General features: G+C 62.5%; 1 protein-coding gene across 2 annotated transcripts in view; it reads left to right on the top strand.

Moving 5' to 3' along the window:
• GTF3C2 (general transcription factor IIIC subunit 2) overlaps positions 1–21,168 on the top strand; it is a 47,681-nt gene that overhangs the window by 8,686 nt on the left and 17,827 nt on the right. For both annotated transcript variants that reach the window (XR_008444416.1, XM_054023040.1), the window contains exons 2-9: positions 7,122–7,497; positions 12,966–13,272; positions 17,213–17,307; positions 17,800–17,877; positions 18,234–18,332; positions 18,767–18,994; positions 19,524–19,635; positions 19,925–20,042. Coding sequence is in view for 1 of the 2 variants with exons in the window: in XM_054023040.1 (XP_053879015.1) it covers positions 7,122–7,497; positions 12,966–13,272; positions 17,213–17,307; positions 17,800–17,877; positions 18,234–18,332; positions 18,767–18,994; positions 19,524–19,635; positions 19,925–20,042 (1,413 nt within the window). In the remaining variant the exon portion in view is untranslated. The remainder of the gene's footprint in view (positions 1–7,121; positions 7,498–12,965; positions 13,273–17,212; positions 17,308–17,799; positions 17,878–18,233; positions 18,333–18,766; positions 18,995–19,523; positions 19,636–19,924; positions 20,043–21,168) is intronic.

A 21,168-nucleotide genomic window follows, 5' to 3' on the forward strand; every position in this document is an offset into this window, starting at 1 on the left:
TACCCCGTCCTGGGCCTGACACAGCTCTGCCCCCCCCCCAGTCACCCCGTCCCAGTCCTGGGCCTGGGCCTGACACAGCTCTGCCCCTTCCCCCCCCCAGTCACCCCGTCCCGGGCCTGACACAGCTCTGCCCCTTCCCCCCCCAGTCACCCCGTCCTGGGCCTGACACAGCTCTGCCCCTTCCCCCCCAGTCACCCCGTCCCAGTCCTGGGCCTGACACAGCTCTGCCCCTCCCCCCCCCAGTCACCCCGTCCTGGGCCTGACACAGCTCTGCCCCTTCCCCCCCCAGTCACCCCGTCCTGGGCCTGACACAGCTCTGCCCCTTCCCCCCCAGTCACCCCGTCCCAGTCCTGGGCCTGACACAGCTCTGCCCCTCCCCCCCCCAGTCACCCCGTCCTGGGCCTGACACAGCTCTGCCCCTTCCCCCCCAGTCACCCCGTCCTGGGCCTGACACAGCTCTGCCCCTCCCCCCCCAGTCACCCCGTCCTGGGCCTGACACAGCTCTGCCCCTTCCCCCCCAGTCACCCCGTCCTGGGCCTGACACAGCTCTGCCCCTTCCCCCCCCAGTCACCCCGTCCTGGGCCTGACACAGCTCTGCCCCTTCCCCCCCCAGTCACCCCGTCCTGGGCCTGACACAGCTCTGCCCCTTCCCCCCCCAGTCACCCCGTCCTGGGCCTGACACAGCTCTGCCCCTCCCCCCCCAGTCACCCCGTCCTGGGCCTGACACAGCTCTGCCCCTCCCCCCCCCAGTCACCCCGTCCCGGGCCTGACACAGCTCTGCCCCTCCCCCCCCCAGTCACCCCGTCCTGGGCCTGACACAGCTCTGCCCCCCCCCCCAGTCACCCCGTCCCAGTCCTGGGCCTGGGCCTGACACAGCTCTGCCCCTCCCCCCCCAGTCACCCCGTCCTGGGCCTGACACAGCTCTGCCCCTCCCCCCCCAGTCACCCCGTCCCGGGCCTGACACAGCTCTGCCCCTCCCCCCCCCAGTCACCCCGTCCTGGGCCTGACACAGCTCTGCCCCCCCCCCAGTCACCCCGTCCCAGTCCTGGGCCTGGGCCTGACACAGCTCTGCCCCTTCCCCCCCCAGTCACCCCGTCCCGGGCCTGACACAGCTCTGCCCCTTCCCCCCCCAGTCACCCCGTCCTGGGCCTGACACAGCTCTGCCCCTTCCCCCCCAGTCACCCCGTCCCAGTCCTGGGCCTGACACAGCTCTGCCCCTCCCCCCCCCAGTCACCCCGTCCTGGGCCTGACACAGCTCTGCCCCTTCCCCCCCCAGTCACCCCGTCCTGGGCCTGACACAGCTCTGCCCCTCCCCCCCCCAGTCACCCCGTCCCAGTCCTGGGCCTGGGCCTGACACAGCTCTGCCCCTTCCCCCCCCAGTCACCCCGTCCCGGGCCTGACACAGCTCTGCCCCTTCCCCCCCAGTCACCCCGTCCCGGGCCTGACACAGCTCTGCCCCTTCCCCCCCCAGTCACCCCGTCCTGGGCCTGACACAGCTCTGCCCCTTCCCCCTCCCAGTCACCCCGTCCTGGGCCTGACACAGCTCTGCCCCTTCCCCCCCCAGTCACCCCGTCCTGGGCCTGACACAGCTCTGCCCCTTCCCCCCCAGTCACCCCGTCCCAGTCCTGGGCCTGACACAGCTCTGCCCCTCCCCCCCCCAGTCACCCCGTCCTGGGCCTGACACAGCTCTGCCCCTTCCCCCCCAGTCACCCCGTCCTGGGCCTGACACAGCTCTGCCCCTTCCCCCCCCAGTCACCCCGTCCTGGGCCTGACACAGCTCTGCCCCTTCCCCCCCAGTCACCCCGTCCCAGTCCTGGGCCTGACACAGCTCTGCCCCTTCCCCCCCCAGTCACCCCGTCCTGGGCCTGACACAGCTCTGCCCCTTCCCCCCCCAGTCACCCCGTCCTGGGCCTGACACAGCTCTGCCCCTCCCCCCCCCAGTCACCCCGTCCCAGTCCTGGGCCTGGGCCTGACACAGCTCTGCCCCTTCCCCCCCCAGTCACCCCGTCCCGGGCCTGACACAGCTCTGCCCCTTCCCCCCCCAGTCACCCCGTCCCGGGCCTGACACAGCTCTGCCCCTTCCCCCCCAGTCACCCCGTCCCGGGCCTGACACAGCTCTGCCCCTCCCCCCCCAGTCACCCCGTCCCGGGCCTGACACAGCTCTGCCCCTCCCCCCCCAGTCACCCCGTCCCGGGCCTGACACAGCTCTGCCCCTCCCCCCCCCCAGTCACCCCGTCCTGGGCCTGACACAGCTCTGCCCCTTCCCCCCCCAGTCACCCCGTCCTGGGCCTGACACAGCTCTGCCCCCCCCAGTCACCCCGTCCCAGTCCTGGGCCTGACACAGCTCTGCCCCTTCCCCCCCAGTCACCCCGTCCTGGGCCTGACACAGCTCTGCCCCTTCCCCCCCAGTCACCCCGTCCTGGGCCTGACACAGCTCTGCCCCTTCCCCCCCCAGTCACCCCGTCCTGGGCCTGACACAGCTCTGCCCCTTCCCCCCCAGTCACCCCGTCCCAGTCCTGGGCCTGACACAGCTCTGCCCCTTCCCCCCCCAGTCACCCCGTCCTGGGCCTGACACAGCTCTGCCCCTCCCCCCCCCAGTCACCCCGTCCTGGGCCTGACACAGCTCTGCCCCTTCCCCCCCCAGTCACCCCGTCCTGGGCCTGACACAGCTCTGCCCCTTCCCCCCCCAGTCACCCCGTCCTGGGCCTGACACAGCTCTGCCCCTCCCCCCCCAGTCACCCCGTCCTGGGCCTGACACAGCTCTGCCCCTCCCCCCCCCAGTCACCCCGTCCCGGGCCTGACACAGCTCTGCCCCTCCCCCCCCCAGTCACCCCGTCCCGGGCCTGACACAGCTCTGCCCCTCCCCCCCCCAGTCACCCCGTCCTGGGCCTGACACAGCTCTGCCCCCCCCCCCAGTCACCCCGTCCCAGTCCTGGGCCTGGGCCTGACACAGCTCTGCCCCTCCCCCCCCAGTCACCCCGTCCTGGGCCTGACACAGCTCTGCCCCTCCCCCCCCAGTCACCCCGTCCCGGGCCTGACACAGCTCTGCCCCTCCCCCCCCCAGTCACCCCGTCCTGGGCCTGACACAGCTCTGCCCCCCCCCCAGTCACCCCGTCCCAGTCCTGGGCCTGGGCCTGACACAGCTCTGCCCCTTCCCCCCCCAGTCACCCCGTCCCGGGCCTGACACAGCTCTGCCCCTTCCCCCCCCAGTCACCCCGTCCTGGGCCTGACACAGCTCTGCCCCTTCCCCCCCAGTCACCCCGTCCCAGTCCTGGGCCTGACACAGCTCTGCCCCTCCCCCCCCCAGTCACCCCGTCCTGGGCCTGACACAGCTCTGCCCCTTCCCCCCCCAGTCACCCCGTCCTGGGCCTGACACAGCTCTGCCCCTCCCCCCCCCAGTCACCCCGTCCCAGTCCTGGGCCTGGGCCTGACACAGCTCTGCCCCTTCCCCCCCCAGTCACCCCGTCCCGGGCCTGACACAGCTCTGCCCCTTCCCCCCCAGTCACCCCGTCCCGGGCCTGACACAGCTCTGCCCCTTCCCCCCCCAGTCACCCCGTCCTGGGCCTGACACAGCTCTGCCCCTTCCCCCTCCCAGTCACCCCGTCCTGGGCCTGACACAGCTCTGCCCCTTCCCCCCCCAGTCACCCCGTCCTGGGCCTGACACAGCTCTGCCCCTTCCCCCCCAGTCACCCCGTCCCAGTCCTGGGCCTGACACAGCTCTGCCCCTCCCCCCCCCAGTCACCCCGTCCTGGGCCTGACACAGCTCTGCCCCTTCCCCCCCAGTCACCCCGTCCTGGGCCTGACACAGCTCTGCCCCTTCCCCCCCCAGTCACCCCGTCCTGGGCCTGACACAGCTCTGCCCCTTCCCCCCCAGTCACCCCGTCCCAGTCCTGGGCCTGACACAGCTCTGCCCCTTCCCCCCCCAGTCACCCCGTCCTGGGCCTGACACAGCTCTGCCCCTTCCCCCCCCAGTCACCCCGTCCTGGGCCTGACACAGCTCTGCCCCTCCCCCCCCCAGTCACCCCGTCCCAGTCCTGGGCCTGGGCCTGACACAGCTCTGCCCCTTCCCCCCCCAGTCACCCCGTCCCGGGCCTGACACAGCTCTGCCCCTTCCCCCCCCAGTCACCCCGTCCCGGGCCTGACACAGCTCTGCCCCTTCCCCCCCCAGTCACCCCGTCCCGGGCCTGACACAGCTCTGCCCCTCCCCCCCCAGTCACCCCGTCCCGGGCCTGACACAGCTCTGCCCCTCCCCCCCCAGTCACCCCGTCCCGGGCCTGACACAGCTCTGCCCCTCCCCCCCCCCAGTCACCCCGTCCTGGGCCTGACACAGCTCTGCCCCTTCCCCCCCCAGTCACCCCGTCCTGGGCCTGACACAGCTCTGCCCCCCCCAGTCACCCCGTCCCAGTCCTGGGCCTGACACAGCTCTGCCCCTTCCCCCCCAGTCACCCCGTCCTGGGCCTGACACAGCTCTGCCCCTTCCCCCCCAGTCACCCCGTCCTGGGCCTGACACAGCTCTGCCCCTCCCCCCCCAGTCACCCCGTCCCAGTCCTGGGCCTGACACAGCTCTGCCCCTCCCCCCCCCCAGTCACCCCGTCCTGGGCCTGACACAGCTCTGCCCCTCCCCCCCCCAGTCACCCCGTCCCGGGCCTGACACAGCTCTGCCCCTCCCCCCCCCCAGTCACCCCGTCCCGGGCCTGACACAGCTCTGCCCCTCCCTCCCCCCCAGTCACCCCGTCCCGGGCCTGGGCCTGACACAGCTCTGCTCCTCCCCCCCCGAGTCACCCCGTCCCAGTCCTGGGCCTGACACAGCTCTGCCCCTCCCCCCCCAGTCACCCCGTCCCGGGCCTGACACAGCTCTGCCCCTCCCCCCCCCAGTCACCCCATCCCGGGCCTGACACAGCTCTGCCCCTCCCCCCCCCAGTCACCCCGTCCCGGGCCTGACACAGCTCTGCCCCTCCCCCCCCCCAGTCACCCCGTCCCGGGCCTGACACAGCTCTGCCCCTCCCCCCCCCCAGTCACCCCGTCCCGGGCCTGACACAGCTCTGCCCCTCCCCCCCCCCAGTCACCCCGTCCCGGGCCTGACACAGCTCTGCCCCTCCCCCCCCCCCAGTCACCCCGTCCCGGGCCTGACAGAGCTCTGCCCCTCCCCCCCCCCCAGTCACCCCGTCCCGGGCCTGACAGAGCTCTGCCCCTCCCCCCCCCCCAGTCACCCCGTCCCGGGCCTGGGCCTGACACAGCTCTGCTCCTCCCCCCCCGAGTCACCCCGTCCCAGTCCTGGGCCTGACACAGCTCTGCCCCTCCCCCCCCCAGTCACCCTGTCCTGGGCCTGACACAGCTCTGCCCCTTCCCCCCCCCCCAGTCACCCCGTCCCAGCGCTGGGCCTGACACAGTTCTGCCGCCCCCGCCCCCCCCCCCGAGTCACCCCGTCCTGGGCCTGACACAGCTCTGCCCCTTCCCCCCCCCCCCCCCCAGTCACCCCGTCCCAGCGCTGGGCCTGACACAGCTCTGCCCCTTCCCCCCCCCAGTCACCCCGTCCCAGCGCTGGGCCTGACACAGCTCTGCCCCTTGTCACCCCGTCCCAGCGCTGGGCCTGACACAGCTCTGCCCCTTCCCCCCCCCCCCAGTCACCCCGTCCCAGCGCTGGGCCTGACACAGCTCTGCCTCTTCCCCCACCCCCCAGTCACCCTGTCCCAGTGCTGGGCCTGACACAGCTCTGCCCCTTCCCCCCGAGTCACCCTGTCCCAGCGCTGGGCCTGACACAGCTCTGCCTCTTCCCCCACCGCCCCTGTCACCCCGTCCTGGGCCTGACACAGCTCTGCCTCTTCCCCTCCCCCGCCAGTCACTCCGTCCCGACACTGGGCCTGACACAGCTCTGCCCCCCCCCACCCCCAGAGCCCCCCAGTCACCCTGTCCCAACGCTGGGCCTGACACAGCTCTGCCTCTTCCCCCACCGCCCCAGTCACCCTGTCCCAGCGCTGGGCCTGACACAGCTCTGCCGCCCTCCCCCCCCCGTCCCAGTGCTGGGCCTGACACAGCTCTGCCCCTTCCCCCTCCCAGTTACCCTGTCCCAGCGCTGGGCCTGACACAGCTCTGCCTCTTCCCCCACCCCCCAGTCACCCTATCCCACCGCTGAAGTCCAGAGAGCTCTGGGACTGATCAGTGGAAATCGCCCTCTGCGTGCGCAGTTTGGGAGCTTTCTAAGTGCTGGCAAGCTGCACTGAGCCACAAACTCAGGTCATAGAGTCTCCCGAATTAGGCCATGTTGGGGGAAAACGGAGACCTTCTTGGTCTTCCATTCCTCCTTACCTGAGAGCTTCTCCCTCAATAATCCTCTGTGCTTCCCAGTTTAAATGAGGCCTCACTCTCTCCTCCCCCCGTAGAGGGGTGGGTGAGCCTGTCCCGTGGAAAGCTTGTGGTAGGATCAGAAACAGAACCCAGCTCTCTGGGATCTCAGAGCACTAGACCACAGCACCTGATAGGTGGACCTGGCTCTGCCTGCCCGTGCAGCTGCTCCTGGTTCCCCGCTAGTTGAGTACCTTCCGATTGGCAGCTGCAGAAGGGCCAGGCAGGTGCAAAGCATTGGCACGGGAGAGTGAAGGCGCAGACAGCAGGAGGGGCTGTGGTTGTGGTTGGAGTGACTTGGTTTTTAGTCTTGGCTCTTACGCTATCGCTCTGAGTTCTGCAGTCCTGTTGACCTCACCCGTCACTCACCTCGTGTGCTCTGCTGGTGCCCTCCAGCCCAGCCATTCAGTGCAGGGACTTTCTTCTCTTTCAAATAACCCAGGGCTCCTTCATCCTGCAAGGCCCTGTCCAACAGGAAATGATCCAAGCCAGCTCGTTATCTGACACCAGGCGCCTGGCCTTGGAGAGAGCCCCTCTCCCCAGAGGGGTCCCTGTGGCTGAGGAGTGCCCCTGGGAAGGGGCAGAGTGGTTGAGCTTGCCCTGCTAGCTGCTGGAACCTGGGCTTAACCAGAGAGGGTCAGTGCCCGACTGCTCCAAAGCTGGGGAGTGGTGCCCTATCACCCCCACGCTTGTGGGCAGCAAGACCGCTTTGGGTGGGAGAGATGAATGGTGAGCTGAGCTGCACATCACTGACATCTGGCCCTCCTCTCTTTGGCCAGGTGAGCTTCCAGCGCTGGTGGGCTTGGAGGTCTCAGCCCACCCTGAAGGGGGATTGGCAGCTGCCATGCCCAGGAGGAAGCCTGTCCGAAGCCGAAAATCTAAAAGGAAACCGCCTGCCCGCAAGTGTCCAGCCCGGGCGGAAGCTGAGGGGCATGGGGCGGGGACCTCAGAGAATGGGCCCACCTCGCCCGTGAAAGTGCCAAAGAAACGAGGCCGTAAGTCCAAAGCAGAGCTGCTCCTGCTGAAGCTGTCGCAGGGTCTGGACTGCCAAGCGCCGGAGCCTATCTGTGTGCAGAAGATACTGGGGAGCAACGAGGCACCTGACGGCTTGGAGGCCACGCCCAGTGGGCGCCCCAAGAGGCGGGCGGCTAAAGTGTAAGAGCGGGTGAGGGGGGAGGGGGAATAGAAGTGCACTGGGGCAGGGGTGCTAGTGCCAGTGTAAGAGTGCCCTTGGGGGCAGAGCAGGCATCATTTCTTTGTCCTGGATTTATACAGCTCCTAGCGCAATTGGGCCCTGGTCCGTGGCTGGGCTCCTAGGTACTACAGAGAATCAATAGGAGGAGGTGAGGCTGCACAGCTGGGCATGGTGCTCCTGGGGCAGGTTCTGTTCCTTGCGGGGGTGTCACTGCCGTTGTGGGTGCAGCAGGCAGGCCCTAGTGGGTGCCATTGTGGACTGTGTGCTGTGAACTCGGTGGGCTCCGCTTGGGATTTTTGTCCTGGCTGGATCCCCCCAAGGCCCTTCCAGGGGGGCTACCATCCCATGCAGCATTCGGGCCCCGGGTGGGCCTGCAGGCATTCTCGACCGCTGGGGCTGGGGAAGAGGATTAGATCTGCCAGCAGGCTGCTCATTGGCCTGACGTGGCCAGCTCTGGTCTCTGCCCACCAGTGACTCTTGAGAATTTTGAGCTGGGGGACGCAGATTCCCTGTAGTCTGCCATGCCTGGGCCAGGCCGGCATGCGTTTGCCTGGAAGAAAAGGGTTTGGTTTGAGCCTAGCATGCTGGGATCCTGCAGTCTGTGGATTTCTCTCTCCGGTGTGAGACCTGAAGGGGCTGCAGCCCATGGGTGCCTTGTGCGGGGCAGAGAGGGGATATCTGCTGTCTTGCAGTCTGTAGTCTAGGAGTGGCTCCTTGTGGGGCTCCCCCATGGCTCCATGCTGCCCTTTCTGAAGGTGTGTGGGCCCCCAGCCCGCTCAGCTGCTCCTTGGTGACCTTGTGAGGTTCATCTCCACCTCACGCTACAATTCCTCTGTCTGCTCTCTTGGGAAGGCGACTCGGAAAGTCACAAGAACAGTCATAAAACTGCTGTGGAGATGGTTCGGGCTGCTCAGTGAAGCACGCCGAGCTAGGGAAGCAAGGGGCCAGCTTTGACTGTGCTCTGGGGGGGCTGGTTTTCAATGCAATAGACTATCTGATGGGATTTGTAGGGCTGCTGCTTGCTATGCCGTGCGTTGGGCTGCAGTCAGCAGACTGACCGGGGAATCCATTCCCATGAGCTGCAGTTACTAACTGCCTTCACCACCCAAACACACATGCATGTTCCCTGCAGAGGACAGTCATACTGGACATGGGGTGGTATTGGCTGAGTGTGGAGCTGACTTCACTGCCCTGTCCCCAGAGGGGCCCCTGGGAGGGCAGTGCTGCTGGCTGAACAGGAAGTGGCCATGGGATGCTGACAGTTCGGGCCTGGGGTGGGAGAGCCCAAGGGGCTGAACACCTGCCACTCTGCAGGCTGCGCAGCTGGGCATGGTGCTCTTGGGGCAGGTTCTGTTCCTTGCGGGGGCGTCCTACCGTTGTGGCAGCAACTCTCATCTGAAAATTCACTGACAAAACAGTCGTTAGCCCAGAGATAAGGTTGCCCGGCAACATCTGGTGCCCTTCCACATCATCGAGTTCGGTAAAACTCAAATCCAGGACATAGAATTACGGCGCATGCCCACATAACCTTAACTCTGTCCCCCACCCCGGAGCTGGCACGAGCCACGGGGAGGTCCTGCCTTAGGTATAGCTGTATTGAATGATGGATACATTCGTTGGAGCAGCTTGGCAGAGCTGAGTGTGTAATATGAGGCGATCTGGGGGGCTGTGGCCCTCTGGGGTGTTTTTGAGCCCTTCTCCCTGACCCCTGTGTGTATGATCAAAGGAAAGAGGTACTTGTGTGCCTTCGGAGATTCAGCAGCCCTTATGTCAGTATTGCATTGTGTAGGCTTCGTTGGGAGCAGGGCATGGGTCTTCTTGCAATGGGGATTGCCAGCAGTTTGTGGGAGGTGAGTGTGGCTGTGGGTTTAATGAAGGGTGAGTGGAAGCAGAGTGCTGGATGGCCCCATGTGCGTAGGGGTGAAGGTACTGTGAAATGTAGCAGGGTGGTGGTCTTTCCATGGAGAAAGCTGTATTTCAGTGAGCTCCTGTTCAGTACCATGCAAAGGGAGAGTGCGAGTAAGCATGAATCATAGAATATCAGGGTTGGAAGGGACCTCAGGAGGTCATCTAGTCTAACTCCCTACTCAAAGCAGGACCAACCCCACCTAAATCATCCCAGCCAGGGCTTTGTCAAGCCGGGCCTTAAAAACCTCCAAGGAAGGAGATTCCACCACCTCCCTAGGTAACCCATTCCAGTGCTTCACCACCCTCCTAGTGAAATAGTGCTTCCTGATATCCAACCTAGACCTCCCCCACTGCAACTTGAAACCATTGCTCCTTGTTCTGTCATCTGCCACCACTGAGAACAGCTGAGCTCCATCCTCTTTGGAACCCCGCTTCAGGTAGTTGAAGGCTGCTATCAAATCTCCCCTCATTCTTCTCTTCTGGAGACTAAACAATCCCAGTTCCCTCAGCCTCTCCTCATAAGTCATGTGCTCCAGACCCCTGGCTTTCAGAAGCTGGAGTTTTGGGGAACTCAACATTCTAGAAAGGTGCAAGATACCACCAGACAACTGCGCCTCTGCATTAATGAGGTTTTAGTCAGTGACCTTCCTGGTTTCTTTGAATGTGGTGTTGGTAGTTCAGGTCACTTAGGTAGATGTAGTTCTGTAGGCATGCAGTTCACACACTGCTCTGGCCGGGCAATGACAACACCTAGCCCTGACATAGCACTTTGCGTCAGTACATCTCAAATGTGGCCCAGGTCACCCAGCAGGCCAGTGGCAGAGCTGGGAATAGAACCAAGGGCTCCTGAGTCTCCATCAGCAACCGTGTGGGCTAGTGAGGTGATGCCAGAGGGTATGTCTACACTGCAATGTAAGCCCAGGGTTAGTGGAACTCGAGTCAGCTGACCTGAACTAGGGAACCCTGGGCCTGAGCGTCTACACTCTATTTTACCCTACATTAAGCCTTTTTAATCTGTGCTTGATCCTAGGGCTCTAGTGTCCACACTGCAGTGCGCAGACCCTAGTCGAAGTAGCCCTATCCCAGAGTCCCTAGCACCCTCATCCCCCCGAAATGTGTCTGCTCTAGTACTAGGACTGTGGTGCGCTGTGGGGGAAAACTTTATTGCCTGTCCTGCACATTACAGGAAGATTGAAGCTGCTCAATTTGCAAAAGGTTTGATCTGTTCGTCTCCACTGCAGACCCAGGAGGCTCTCTGACAGTGCGCTTGCAGATTGGTGATCAGTAGAGAATGGGTTAATGCTCACCTAAGTTGCTGCTGTTCACAAAGGGTGGGGGGCTTTCATTTTCAATAGAGTGGATTGCAGAGTGTTGGGATAGAGAGGACTAAGGAGGTTATCCCATGGAGTTGTGGGATACTTCTGGCTGAATCCTGGGACCTGGCTCAAGCAATGCAGTGTAGACACAAGGGGGAGACTAGGCTAGATCCCAGGCTCAAGCACAGGCTTACGTTGCAGTGTAGACATTCCCTAAGTGGCCCACCCCTGCCCTTTGTTATCGTGGAGTGGGAATAATGGCCATGACTGGAATATTTGCACATTCACAGCTCTCAGCCCGGTCTCAGCAGTGTGTTCTTGGTGCATGCTCCTAGCATGCCTGTTCTCAGCGCCACACCCAGAGGCCAGGGTCTTTGATAGCCCCCCCAATCCAATGAGAGATGAGGAGGAGAGGGCCCGGACACCCCTAGAGTGTCAGGCCTCCTCCCGATCTTAGCCCATAATGAGGGAGGGGATCAGACTTCTATAGAAGGGCAGGGCCCCCCAAGATCCTGGCTCATCCTCTGCCATTTATCCAAGGCTCCGAACTCACCTACCACCCATCCCTGTTTATCTCCCCTCACCTCCCAGCGAGCATTTGCATGTCTGATTTAAAAACAAAACCACACTGCCAGACACTGATTTTAGCAACATGCCTTCAAACCTTTCCCTGATTTCTGCCCTCCATGGGATCTCAACTGACTCTCCCTGGTTGGGGCAGGAGTAAAGGCTACTGTTTAGCCCCTTGAGCTAAGCAGGTGCACTGAGATTTTCCACATTACAGATCCTCCTGTCTTCTCTGTGCATGTTCACTGTAATCTGTTTGGCTCGTGAGCAGCTGGCGCATGCCTGAAATGCGAAGTAAACGTAGTGATGAAACCCTTCGGAATCTGGCTCCCACAGAGGGGCAGTCGGTGCCACAAACTAGTTGGGGTTAATTCTCAAGAAACTGAGACCCTTGTGCCAGGATCAGAGCCCTGGTTTGATCCCCAGGACTGGGCCCAAAACAACAACAAAAAAAAGAGTTGGTAGAATATGTTGACCTTAAAAAAAAAAAAAAAGGCTGCTCTCCCCACCCCCACTCCCGCCTTCAGGGAGCTGTATCTCAGGAATCCCTTTGTCAAATGACCCCACCTCTGGGTCACTAAATCTAGCTCATACCTTTATTTTAGGCACACTAAATTTTAGGGCAATTTGAATAACTGCAGATTCCAAGAGTCCAGCTTTAAACAGAAAGCTGGTCTTAACCTTAACTCCAGCCGACCTGGCTGTCTCTGTCATCCCCCTTGGTGGCCTCTCTAGAGTCCGTTGTGAGTGGGTTCTCTGCCCCTTGCTAGTGTTCCACAGGGCAGAGACCGACCAATTGTCTAAGAAAAGAGCAATTCCTGCTCCAACATCCAAGCCAGCCGCCCATGAGGGAAGAGTGTGCCTCAGTCCCAGGGATCCTGGGCAAAGGGTGTAGGGCAGAAGCATCAGAGATCTGTCGCGTTGATGGCATCCCTTGGGGCACATAGAGGGTTTGTTAGCAACCAGCTATTGGGTCGTTACGATGCTGAATGTCAGCAGCGAAGCAAGCTTAGATTATCGCAGTGCCCTAAGGGCACGGGAGGATATGCTGATTGTGTGACATGAGCGCTCGCATGTAGCCTTGGAGCTGGAGTCTGTTGTTGTGCTGGCCAGACCCAAGGGGCAGAGTTAAGGTTAAGCCTGCATCTTTACCTCTGGCATTTCTTGACCCCTCTGTTTTCCCAGGTAGCTGGCACGGTCTCCTTGTTTAATGGTTTGCACAGAATGAATGCCTGGAATCGCCCAGTGGCCTGGTCAGGGTCCCCTTTCCCTCTGCCTGTAGAGTGGAACTGAAGGAGCCTGAGTCTGGCTTTCTCCCTCCCTGGCTGTGATTGCTGTTCAGGGAAACAGCCAAGGCAGGCAGTGGTGCTCCTAGTCTCTAATGGCCCTGGCTGACTCAGAGCAGCATTGCTGGGCTCCGTTGGAGCTCCTGGGGGGGAAGATTGGCTTTCCCCCAGAGGGGCGAGCCATGGCTCCTGCATGCAGAGCTTGGCTGGGGGGCGGGAAGTTGCTGGTCCAGTCCCGGTGCAGCCTGGTCCTCTGGGCACCAGTGCACACCAGCCTGATGACTGTAGCCCAGGAAGAAGCTAGAGGGGGCAGGGCGGCTCTCTGACCAGTGATGCCTTTGGTGCCCCCAGGGCTTTGCTTTACCTGCAGGAGCTGGCCGAGGAGCTGACATCGGTGTACCGGCCTCTGGCTCCCAATGAGGGCCCCCAGGAACCAGAGTCCGACAGCTCGAGGAAGAAGCGCCGAAGCAGGAAGAGGAAAGAGGAGGAGACTGATGACGATGACCTCTCCCGGGATGTGGACTTTGTGCCCTCGGAGGAGGTGCTGCTGCAGGCGGCAGAGGAGGAGGAGGAGGAGAGCGACGTCCTGCTCAGCGAGGTCTCTGAGTCAGAGCCAGAGGCTGTCCGGGGCCACGCCCCGAGGATGCCGTCAGCAGGGGTAACAGCATCCTCTTCGCCTTGCCCCATTGTCACACCAGCCCTGGGTTAATGGTTGGGGGTTTGGGGGGGGCTGGCCACGGAGCCTTGATGTGCATGACACCCCGTGTGTATGGGGCAGAGCGGGAAGGGAGTCACTCAGCCCCTGAGCTCTGAGCCCTCACTGTGGGTGTATAGAGCATGGCTGGGGGGGAGGGAAGCCGTCCCTCCTGGGTGCAGGGGGAGGGGGCTCTAGGACATGGCATGGAGGCAGAGCTGCCATCTTAAAGGGACTCGAACTCCCTGTTTGAACACAGGGCCTAGGACTGGCAGGGAGCTCCTGGTCTCCTGAGGTCACAGCTCCTGTTGGGAAGCTGTTCCTGAGTCTCCCTCCCTCTGATGGTCCAAAACTTTCTCTTCTCCAGCCTCAGCGTGTTCATGGTCAGCTTATCCTTGTTTGGTCTTGTGCCAGCATTGGCCTTTAGCGTCAGCGGTTCTCCCCTGTCTTGGACATTACCCGTGCTGTATTCCTCGGGAGCAGTCAGATGTCATCCCCCCCCAGCCCACTCCCCAGCCTGCGTTTTGCTAGGGTAGTCAAAGCACTGCCAGCCTGCTCCCATAAGACAGGCCCTGCGTTCCGCTCATTAGCCTAGCAGCTCTTCTCTGCGCCTGCTCCTGTCTGAGTTCCTGTCTTGCACACGGGTGAACAGAGCTATGCATGGTGTTCCAGGTGGGGTCTTTATGAATGCCGTGCACAAGAGCATTATTACTTTCCTATTTCTGCTAGTGGTGCCTCCCCTCTGAAGTCCTAGGGTCGTACAGCCACATTGAATTTACGGCTCATGGTCATCCTGTGATCCACCCACGCACCCAAGTCTTTGCTGAGTCCCCACTTTATAGCATAAACTCTTGTTGTTTATCCCCGCTTGCACTTGGTACTGTTGAATTTCATTCCAGTTCTGTCACTCTGGTTGTCAAGGTCATCCAGTTCTTTCTGTGTAATAATCTGATCCTCCACTGCATTGACAATGCCCCCCAACTTTGTCTCATCAACAAAGTTCATTAGCACACTCCTGGTTTTGTGCAAAAGTCATTAATGAAAAGATTAGAAAGATTAGTTCCAAGACTGGTCCTTGAGGAACTCCTCTAGTATCCTCCCTCTAGCCTAACTGTTCTCCTTTCAGCACAACCCATAAAAGAGGATAAAGGGCTATAAAATGTAGAAGATGTTTCTGTGGCATAGGCCAAGTGTGTGACAGTAGGTAAGTGTGGGTCATTCCTATGCAGCACAGTGCAAAGGGGGAGTGAGAGTATGTGTGTGATGAGCCTATTGGGGCAGCGTTCAGGGGGCAGAGTCTGGTTGACAGGCCATGTCCCATAACCCTCTCTCTTCTGGTTTTCACAAGTTTGAGTTTTGCTGAACTTGACATTCTAGAAGGGCAAGATATACCACTGGCAACTGCAGCTCTGCATGCATGAAGGCTTTGGTCAGTGAATTTCCTAGTTTTTTTTAATCAGGAGAAGTGATGTGGGTAGGAGTTAGTGGGCATTTAGGTAGTGGTCATTACGTAGGTGAGCAGTCCAGATGCTGCTGTATCTCAGGAATGCTGTAGCCAGGTAATGAAGGGGATAACCTAAGTCTTTCATGGTGCTCTTCATCATTATGTTTCAAGGAGGGAAAAATCATTATCCCCATTGTACAGATGGGGAAACTGAGGCATGGAGATTTGGCCAAAGTCACTCATCAGGTCAGTGGCAGAGCTGGGAATAGAGCCCAAGCTTTGAGTCGCAGTCCACTGTTCTCATCACTGGCCCAACACGGTTCCTACGCGACTCATAATTCCCATCCCCCCCATGCGCTTAGTTACAGTGGACCAGGTGTAATGGTTATGCTTTGAAATGCTTGTAATGCGTAGTTCCCAGCAGGGCTGGGAGGAGAGAGCCCAGCTGTGGGCTGTGTCCGAAGAATGTGACAGCTTTATTCCATGGTGGTTACAGGAATTAAGCATGTGAGAGAAGACTGGTGTGTGTCTCTCCATCCCTCAAGTAACACCCCCCCGACACTTCCCAGCTCACCCTCCTCCCCTTCCCATGCCTTTAAGTCATTAGTGCATGAGAAGCCAGTGGTGTACAAAAAAGCATTAATCAGTCAGCAACAGCTTGCTAACCCAGACCCCAGCACTGGAGACTCCTGAAAGCGTAGGAGGTTCTGAGCAGTGTGACGTGGCCCATTCGTCCCAGTGCGATGGGCTCAGCCGAATGGAGACAAGTAAACCCTAAACCCATAGCTCTGCTGTGCACGGCTCCGTTGTTGGAAGTTCTTTGGAACCATCTCCAGGACACAGCCCCAAGATCGGAGCTGCCAGGCCTCACCCACAGTGCAGAAGCTGGAGTTCCCCGGATGTCCTGATCCTGACTGGCCATCACATTCATCCCAGTGGCTGTTCCCATCCCAACACCTCCCGACATGCTGGCTCGTGTGGGGCAGGGAGAGGGGCTCTGCTTTCCTCCAGGAAGCCAAGGCCCCCAGATCCCAAGGGGGAGGCAGGGACATCCTCAGAGTGACTGTGTTCCCCTGCTCATGGGGGGAGAACAGATCGCAGCACACACGGGAGATTAGGGAGAGGGCTTCAGGCCCCCCCAGATCCTGGCTCATGTGAGGGGGCGGGGGCTGGGAGGACCCTGTAGAAGGGCACAGGACCCTTGGATCCTAATGTGCACACAGGAGGGGAGAATGTGGGGCTGACAGGTGCTCTGCCCCTATTTTCCCTCACCCCTTCCCCATGTCCCAGGCCATCCCTCCCAAATCTTCACCCCCTCACCTGAGCCCTCTGATATTCCCCCCACACCCCTTCCCAGCAAGCAGATGCGAGTCTGTTTTTTTCCAGAGTACTTTGCGTACATCCCTAGAAAGAAAGGAGTAAGCTACATGCCGTCTTCTCCGCCTCTTCAGCGTCCTGCCCTCTGGGGTTAGTCCTGCCCTGGGGTGGCTGGGTCAGGGTCAGAGGCCGCTGCTTAGCCCTGGGGCTCTGCAACTACCGAGAGACTGCTGAGGCTGCAAGCCCTCCTGTTCCTCTCTCCACAATTGCTCAATGTGCTCTGTGTCGCTCTGACATCGCAGGAGAGCTAAACAGGCTGGGGACTGCGGCTCCTCGGAGCAGTGGTGACAGGTGCTCCCAGGGGTAACTCTTTGCCAGGACCAGAGCCCTGCTTTGATTCCCAGCTCTGGTCCCCAAAAGTTGGCAGAATGTGGCAACCCTAAGAAAAGCCCTTGTTGTCCTGGGGGGACTGAGTCTCAGGAGCCCCTTTGTCCAGGGATCCCAGATGTGGGGGCACTATACCTGCCCCCGCCCCCAGGAAGCACCCTGACTTTCCGGGCAGTCTGAGGAGCTGCAGATTCTGGAACACTTGCAGGAGTCAGCGTTAACCAGAACGCTGGTCTGCACTGTGACTGTAGTGCAGGGGGTGGTCTGCTCTACTAAGGGGTTCTGCCTGGTCTGGAGCCAAGAGGTTAATTACAGACCCTTGCTACCAGACTTGCTGGTTTGCACTGGGCCAGTTCTTCCTGTCGACTGGGTTGGAGGTTCTGGGGCTGAGGCTGGCCAGGGCTGAGGCTGGGGTATGGGCACGCACCTGCTGGTCCCTGCAGCTGGCCAGAACGGGATGCACTTCTCCAGCCTGCAGCAGCCTTTGTGCTCCGACCGAGCCAGCGGGCTGAGCAGGGGCTCACGGCGGACACAGCCCTGGGGAGGGAGGGAGGGAGGGTGGGTAGGGGCTCCATGGGATGGCTGCATCCCCCTGCAGTTTGGGAGGTCTGGGGATGGGTGGAGGGTGTGTTGGGGGGCTGCGTCTGGGGGCGTGGGTGGGTTGGCGGAGGGCAGGGAACTAGCTGGGGCTAATGGCATGGTGGTGTGGCTGGGTACCTAGCGCCTGGCTCTAACCCTGCTTTCTCCTGTGCTCAGAAGTCCAAGCCCCAGTGCCGAGGGCTTGCTCCCAACGGCTTCCACAACTCCATCATGGCCCCCGTGTGGAAGTGTCCCAGCATCACCCACAGCCTGTGAGTACAGCCACACTCGCGCGAGGCTAGGGCGGGTGCTGAGAGGGGAGCGCCTGGCCCTGGGGCTGCGACAGGCCGGGTGACCCGCATGGCTGGCTGGGTTGGTGTGCTGGAGGGGCTGCAGGCAGTCTCTCCCAGGGGCCCTTTGGGTGGCAGGGCCTGCCTGCCTGGGGTGGCATGGGTAACGCTCCTTTGCCCCATAGTCTGGGGTGGCAGGGCTGGGTGCATCAGCCTCTCTCAGGGCTGCCCTGTGGGTAGAGGCCTGCAGGTTCCTTTGCAGCACAGGTGACTCGAGAAGGGACAAGGAGCCCTTGGCAGAAGGATCCCTGGGGTGGTGGGTTTCAGGGGTGAGGAACTGGGGCCAGGCTGGGCTCGAATTCTCTGCTGTCTTCATGCCCCACCTGCCGCTTCTGCCTCTAGCCTGGGCATGTAGCAGCAGGGAGAGCAGCCAGGCAGGGGGCATGTGGGGTTCTGATACCTTGTGCTCCGCAGGCGGGACCGGCACTACTCCCCCTGGGAATTCCCCGACTGGCTCCCTTCCACGCGCAAGTGGACGTTTCTCTCTGAGAGGTAGGAGAATGGCCTTCCGCAGGCCAGGGCAAATCTGGGCATGGGGCGGCCCGGCCTTGGGGCTGGAAATGGAGCCGTGGGTAAGGGGTGAATCCACAATATAGGGGCAGTTCCCTACACTAATCTCAGTGGGTGGTTGGCAGGTGTCCGGTAATGTCAGCGGGCCAGGCCGGAGCCCCGGGGAGGGGGATGCCGAGGGCCAGGCTGGAGCCCCAGGGAGGGGGATGCCGAGGACAGGCCGGAGCCCCAGGGAGGCGGGTGCCGAGGGCTGGAGCCCCAAACTGGGTTTGTTTCCCATGTCAAGACCCTGAGAGGAGAGACAGTGGCTGCTCATTGCTCTCCTTCTGCTCCTTCAGCGAATGTGCCCAGTACCTGCCGGGGGAGATGAAGTCTCCACTCTTCTCTATCCAGCGGGAGGGCATCGAAGAAGACGGTGTCCTGTATCGCATCAACAGGTATGGCCCAGCCCCAGGGTCGCTGTCCAGAGCTGGGCCTGGCAGCTGAAGGGCTGTGCCTACTCTGGAATGGCTTGCTGGGCCTTGGCAACAACCCAGAGCGGCTTCTGCCCTGAGATCCCGCGCAGCCGCCGCCTGGTGCTGATGGGAATCGAGGCCCCCGGCATCAGGGCCAGCTGAGCCTGCAGTGTGCCCTGTCCCTCCTGGCAGGCTTCCCTTTGCGTTGTACCCCGGGCACTGGTGCAGGGGCCTGGGTTCAGATCCAGGCAGGGCTCCCACCCCCGGAGCACGGCTGGATTATGGCACAGTGTCGGGGCAGCCGGCAGCTCCTCTGCCTTGCTCTGCATGTTCCCGCGGGCAGCAGAGCCCTTAGCTGGCAGCGCCCCCTGCCCTGCTGCCTGTTTGGTACCAACGGCTCCCATTCCCCCGGGCAGGTTCAACTCCCTGCAGCCCCACGAGGAGCGCCTGGACGTGTCCTTCTTTGTGGGTGGCCCGGTATGGGCCATGGAGTGGTGCCCGTGTCCAGAGGGCTCTGCCGCCCCCCAGTATGTGGCGCTCTACTGTAACAAGGGCATGGACGAGAAGCACAGCCTGGCCGAGCTCCACACAGGCCCTGCACTGCTGCAGCTCTGGGCTCTGGGCATCCTGCAGCCGGAGGCAGGGTGAGTCGTGTGGGGGAGAGGCTCTGGCGAGCACAGAGCCTGGGGGGTGGTGCAGGGTGGGGTGGGGGGCAAGAGCAGAGCTCTGGGTCGGGGGAGAGTTGGGGTGGCGAGCCCAGAGCCTGCGGGGTTGGCAAACGCATAGTTCGTGGGAGTGGAGCAGGACCCCCTCCCCCCCCCGGGAAGTGGGCCTGGGGCCTCACCCCCACCCCATGCCCTGCACAGGCTGTCACTCACTCTAGGACCCTGGAGCTCAGTGGCTTGGTCCTGGGCAGAGGCCCAGGCTGAGCACTCTGGAAACCACGGCCCAGGCGCCTGGGAGCGGCTCTGCAGGGGAGGGCATGCTTTACCTTCTAGGTCCCTGCTGGAGGCGTGGCCCTGGGTGGCAGAGCCAGCAGCTGCAGAGCTCTGCTGAGCTCTCCCTGCCTGCTCCATGTGCCCCGGGGCTATGCTGGAGCTGTGCCCCTGTTCGGGTGGAGGGGGCTCCTGACGCCCACTAGCCAGGCCCCCCCTAACTTGCCTCTGCCTGCAGCTCTGCCACCAAAGCCAGGCTGGCCTACGCCATCGCCGCCGACCATGGCTGCATCTGGGACATGAAGTTCTGCCCCAGCGGAGCCTGGGAGCTGCCCACCACCTGCAGGAAGGTAGGGGTGCGATGGAGTAGGGGGGAGGCTGGGTCTGCCTGCACCAAGGCTCTAGGGACGGCCCCTGCAGTGGGCCCCATAGATAGGAATCCTGTCCCCCTCCGAGCAGCCTCTGGGATGGCTGCAGCCCAGCGCAAAGCAATGCCCACAGATTGCATCCGCCCCAGGCACAGAATGGCGCCATTGCGCTGCTGCCACCCAGCATGATCCGGCGGGGGGTGGGGTGCCTTGGGTGAGTCTCCCCAGGAGCCGGAGCCTGGCCCTTCAACCTGTGCGTCTGTCCCTCTAGCCCCCTCAGATGAGCCGGCTGGGCCTTCTGGCGGCAGCCTTTTCTGATGGCAAAGTGCTCGTGTACAGCCTCCCGCACCCCGAGGGCCTGCTCGCTCACAAGAGAGCCCAGGTAAAAGGTAGGAAGAGCCGTGCCGCGGGGGGATGGGGGGGGGGGGGTGGCAGTACTGAAACCCTGGCGGGGCAGTGCATGGAGCTCTGGGAAACCCCTGAGAAATGCAACACCCAGGGCCCCACCCATGGATCCTGGGCCTGGTGTGAGCCTCAGGGCACCCCCGAAGCAGCCATGCGGCTCCCTGTGTCAGCCCATGCTCAGCTACACGGCCTGACCCAGGAGCTTCCCAGCCCTGGTGGGGTCCAGCAAGCTTCTCGCACCACACTGTGCACTGCACCCTGCCGGCAGACTAATCCCTGTGGGGCCTGGCTGTTCTCCTGAGGTTCTCGCACCGCGCCCTGCCCGCAGACTAATCCCTGGTGGGGCCCATCTCTGGCACAGACCAGCTGTCCTTGAATTGCTGAGCGCTCCATTGGGCCAGAGGAGCAAAGCTGTCATCCGCTGTCTTTGTCTGGAGCCTCAGGAAGTCCTTCAGCACCCCGGAGCCCAGGCTATGCAGTGCTTTCAGAAGGGCTGAGCCCTGGGACTTGATCTGAGAAGCCTGGGAAGCAAGCGTAGAGCGCAGAGATGGGGCTGATAGAATGGCGGAAGCTGTGGCACTGAGGCGACCTGCTGCAGCATTCTGAAGGGCTTGGCAGCTCCATGCCCAGGTCCTTCGCGCTGCTGTAGCCCACCCGAGAGGGGTGACTGAGGCAGGGTCTTCATCTGCCGGGACGGGCTCCGAGCCAGCCGGAGATGGTCGTCGGCGTCACTGCCGGGTGCTGCTGAATCCAGCCATCTCCCAGGCCGGGACTGACCTGACCCTCACCCATGGAGATGGCCCTGGGGCCCGATGGCCTCAGCCTGGCTCGGGAGCGCTGGAGCCAGCTGTTCTCCAGGCCTGGGGCCATCTCAGTGGTCATGGGGGCTGGAACGTGGCGAAGGGCAGACGGGGAGGTGACGCTGCGGCCCCGGCGTCTGACGGCTCACCTAGCGTCTGCAGGTGGCTTTGAGAAGGGCCCGAGGGAGACGTGGTCGTTGTGGCACACAGCCGGGGGGGGCCGTTCCCAGCACTGCTCGTTGGGTGCGTGACTCAGCCCACTTCAGCGCATTCCCTTGGACCCGTCCACCTCGCTCAGGCCAGCCAAGCA

The sequence above is a fragment of the Malaclemys terrapin genome, chromosome 3, assembly GCF_027887155.1.
Source record: "Malaclemys terrapin pileata isolate rMalTer1 chromosome 3, rMalTer1.hap1, whole genome shotgun sequence".
In the NCBI taxonomy this organism is placed as follows: Eukaryota; Metazoa; Chordata; order Testudines; family Emydidae; genus Malaclemys; species Malaclemys terrapin.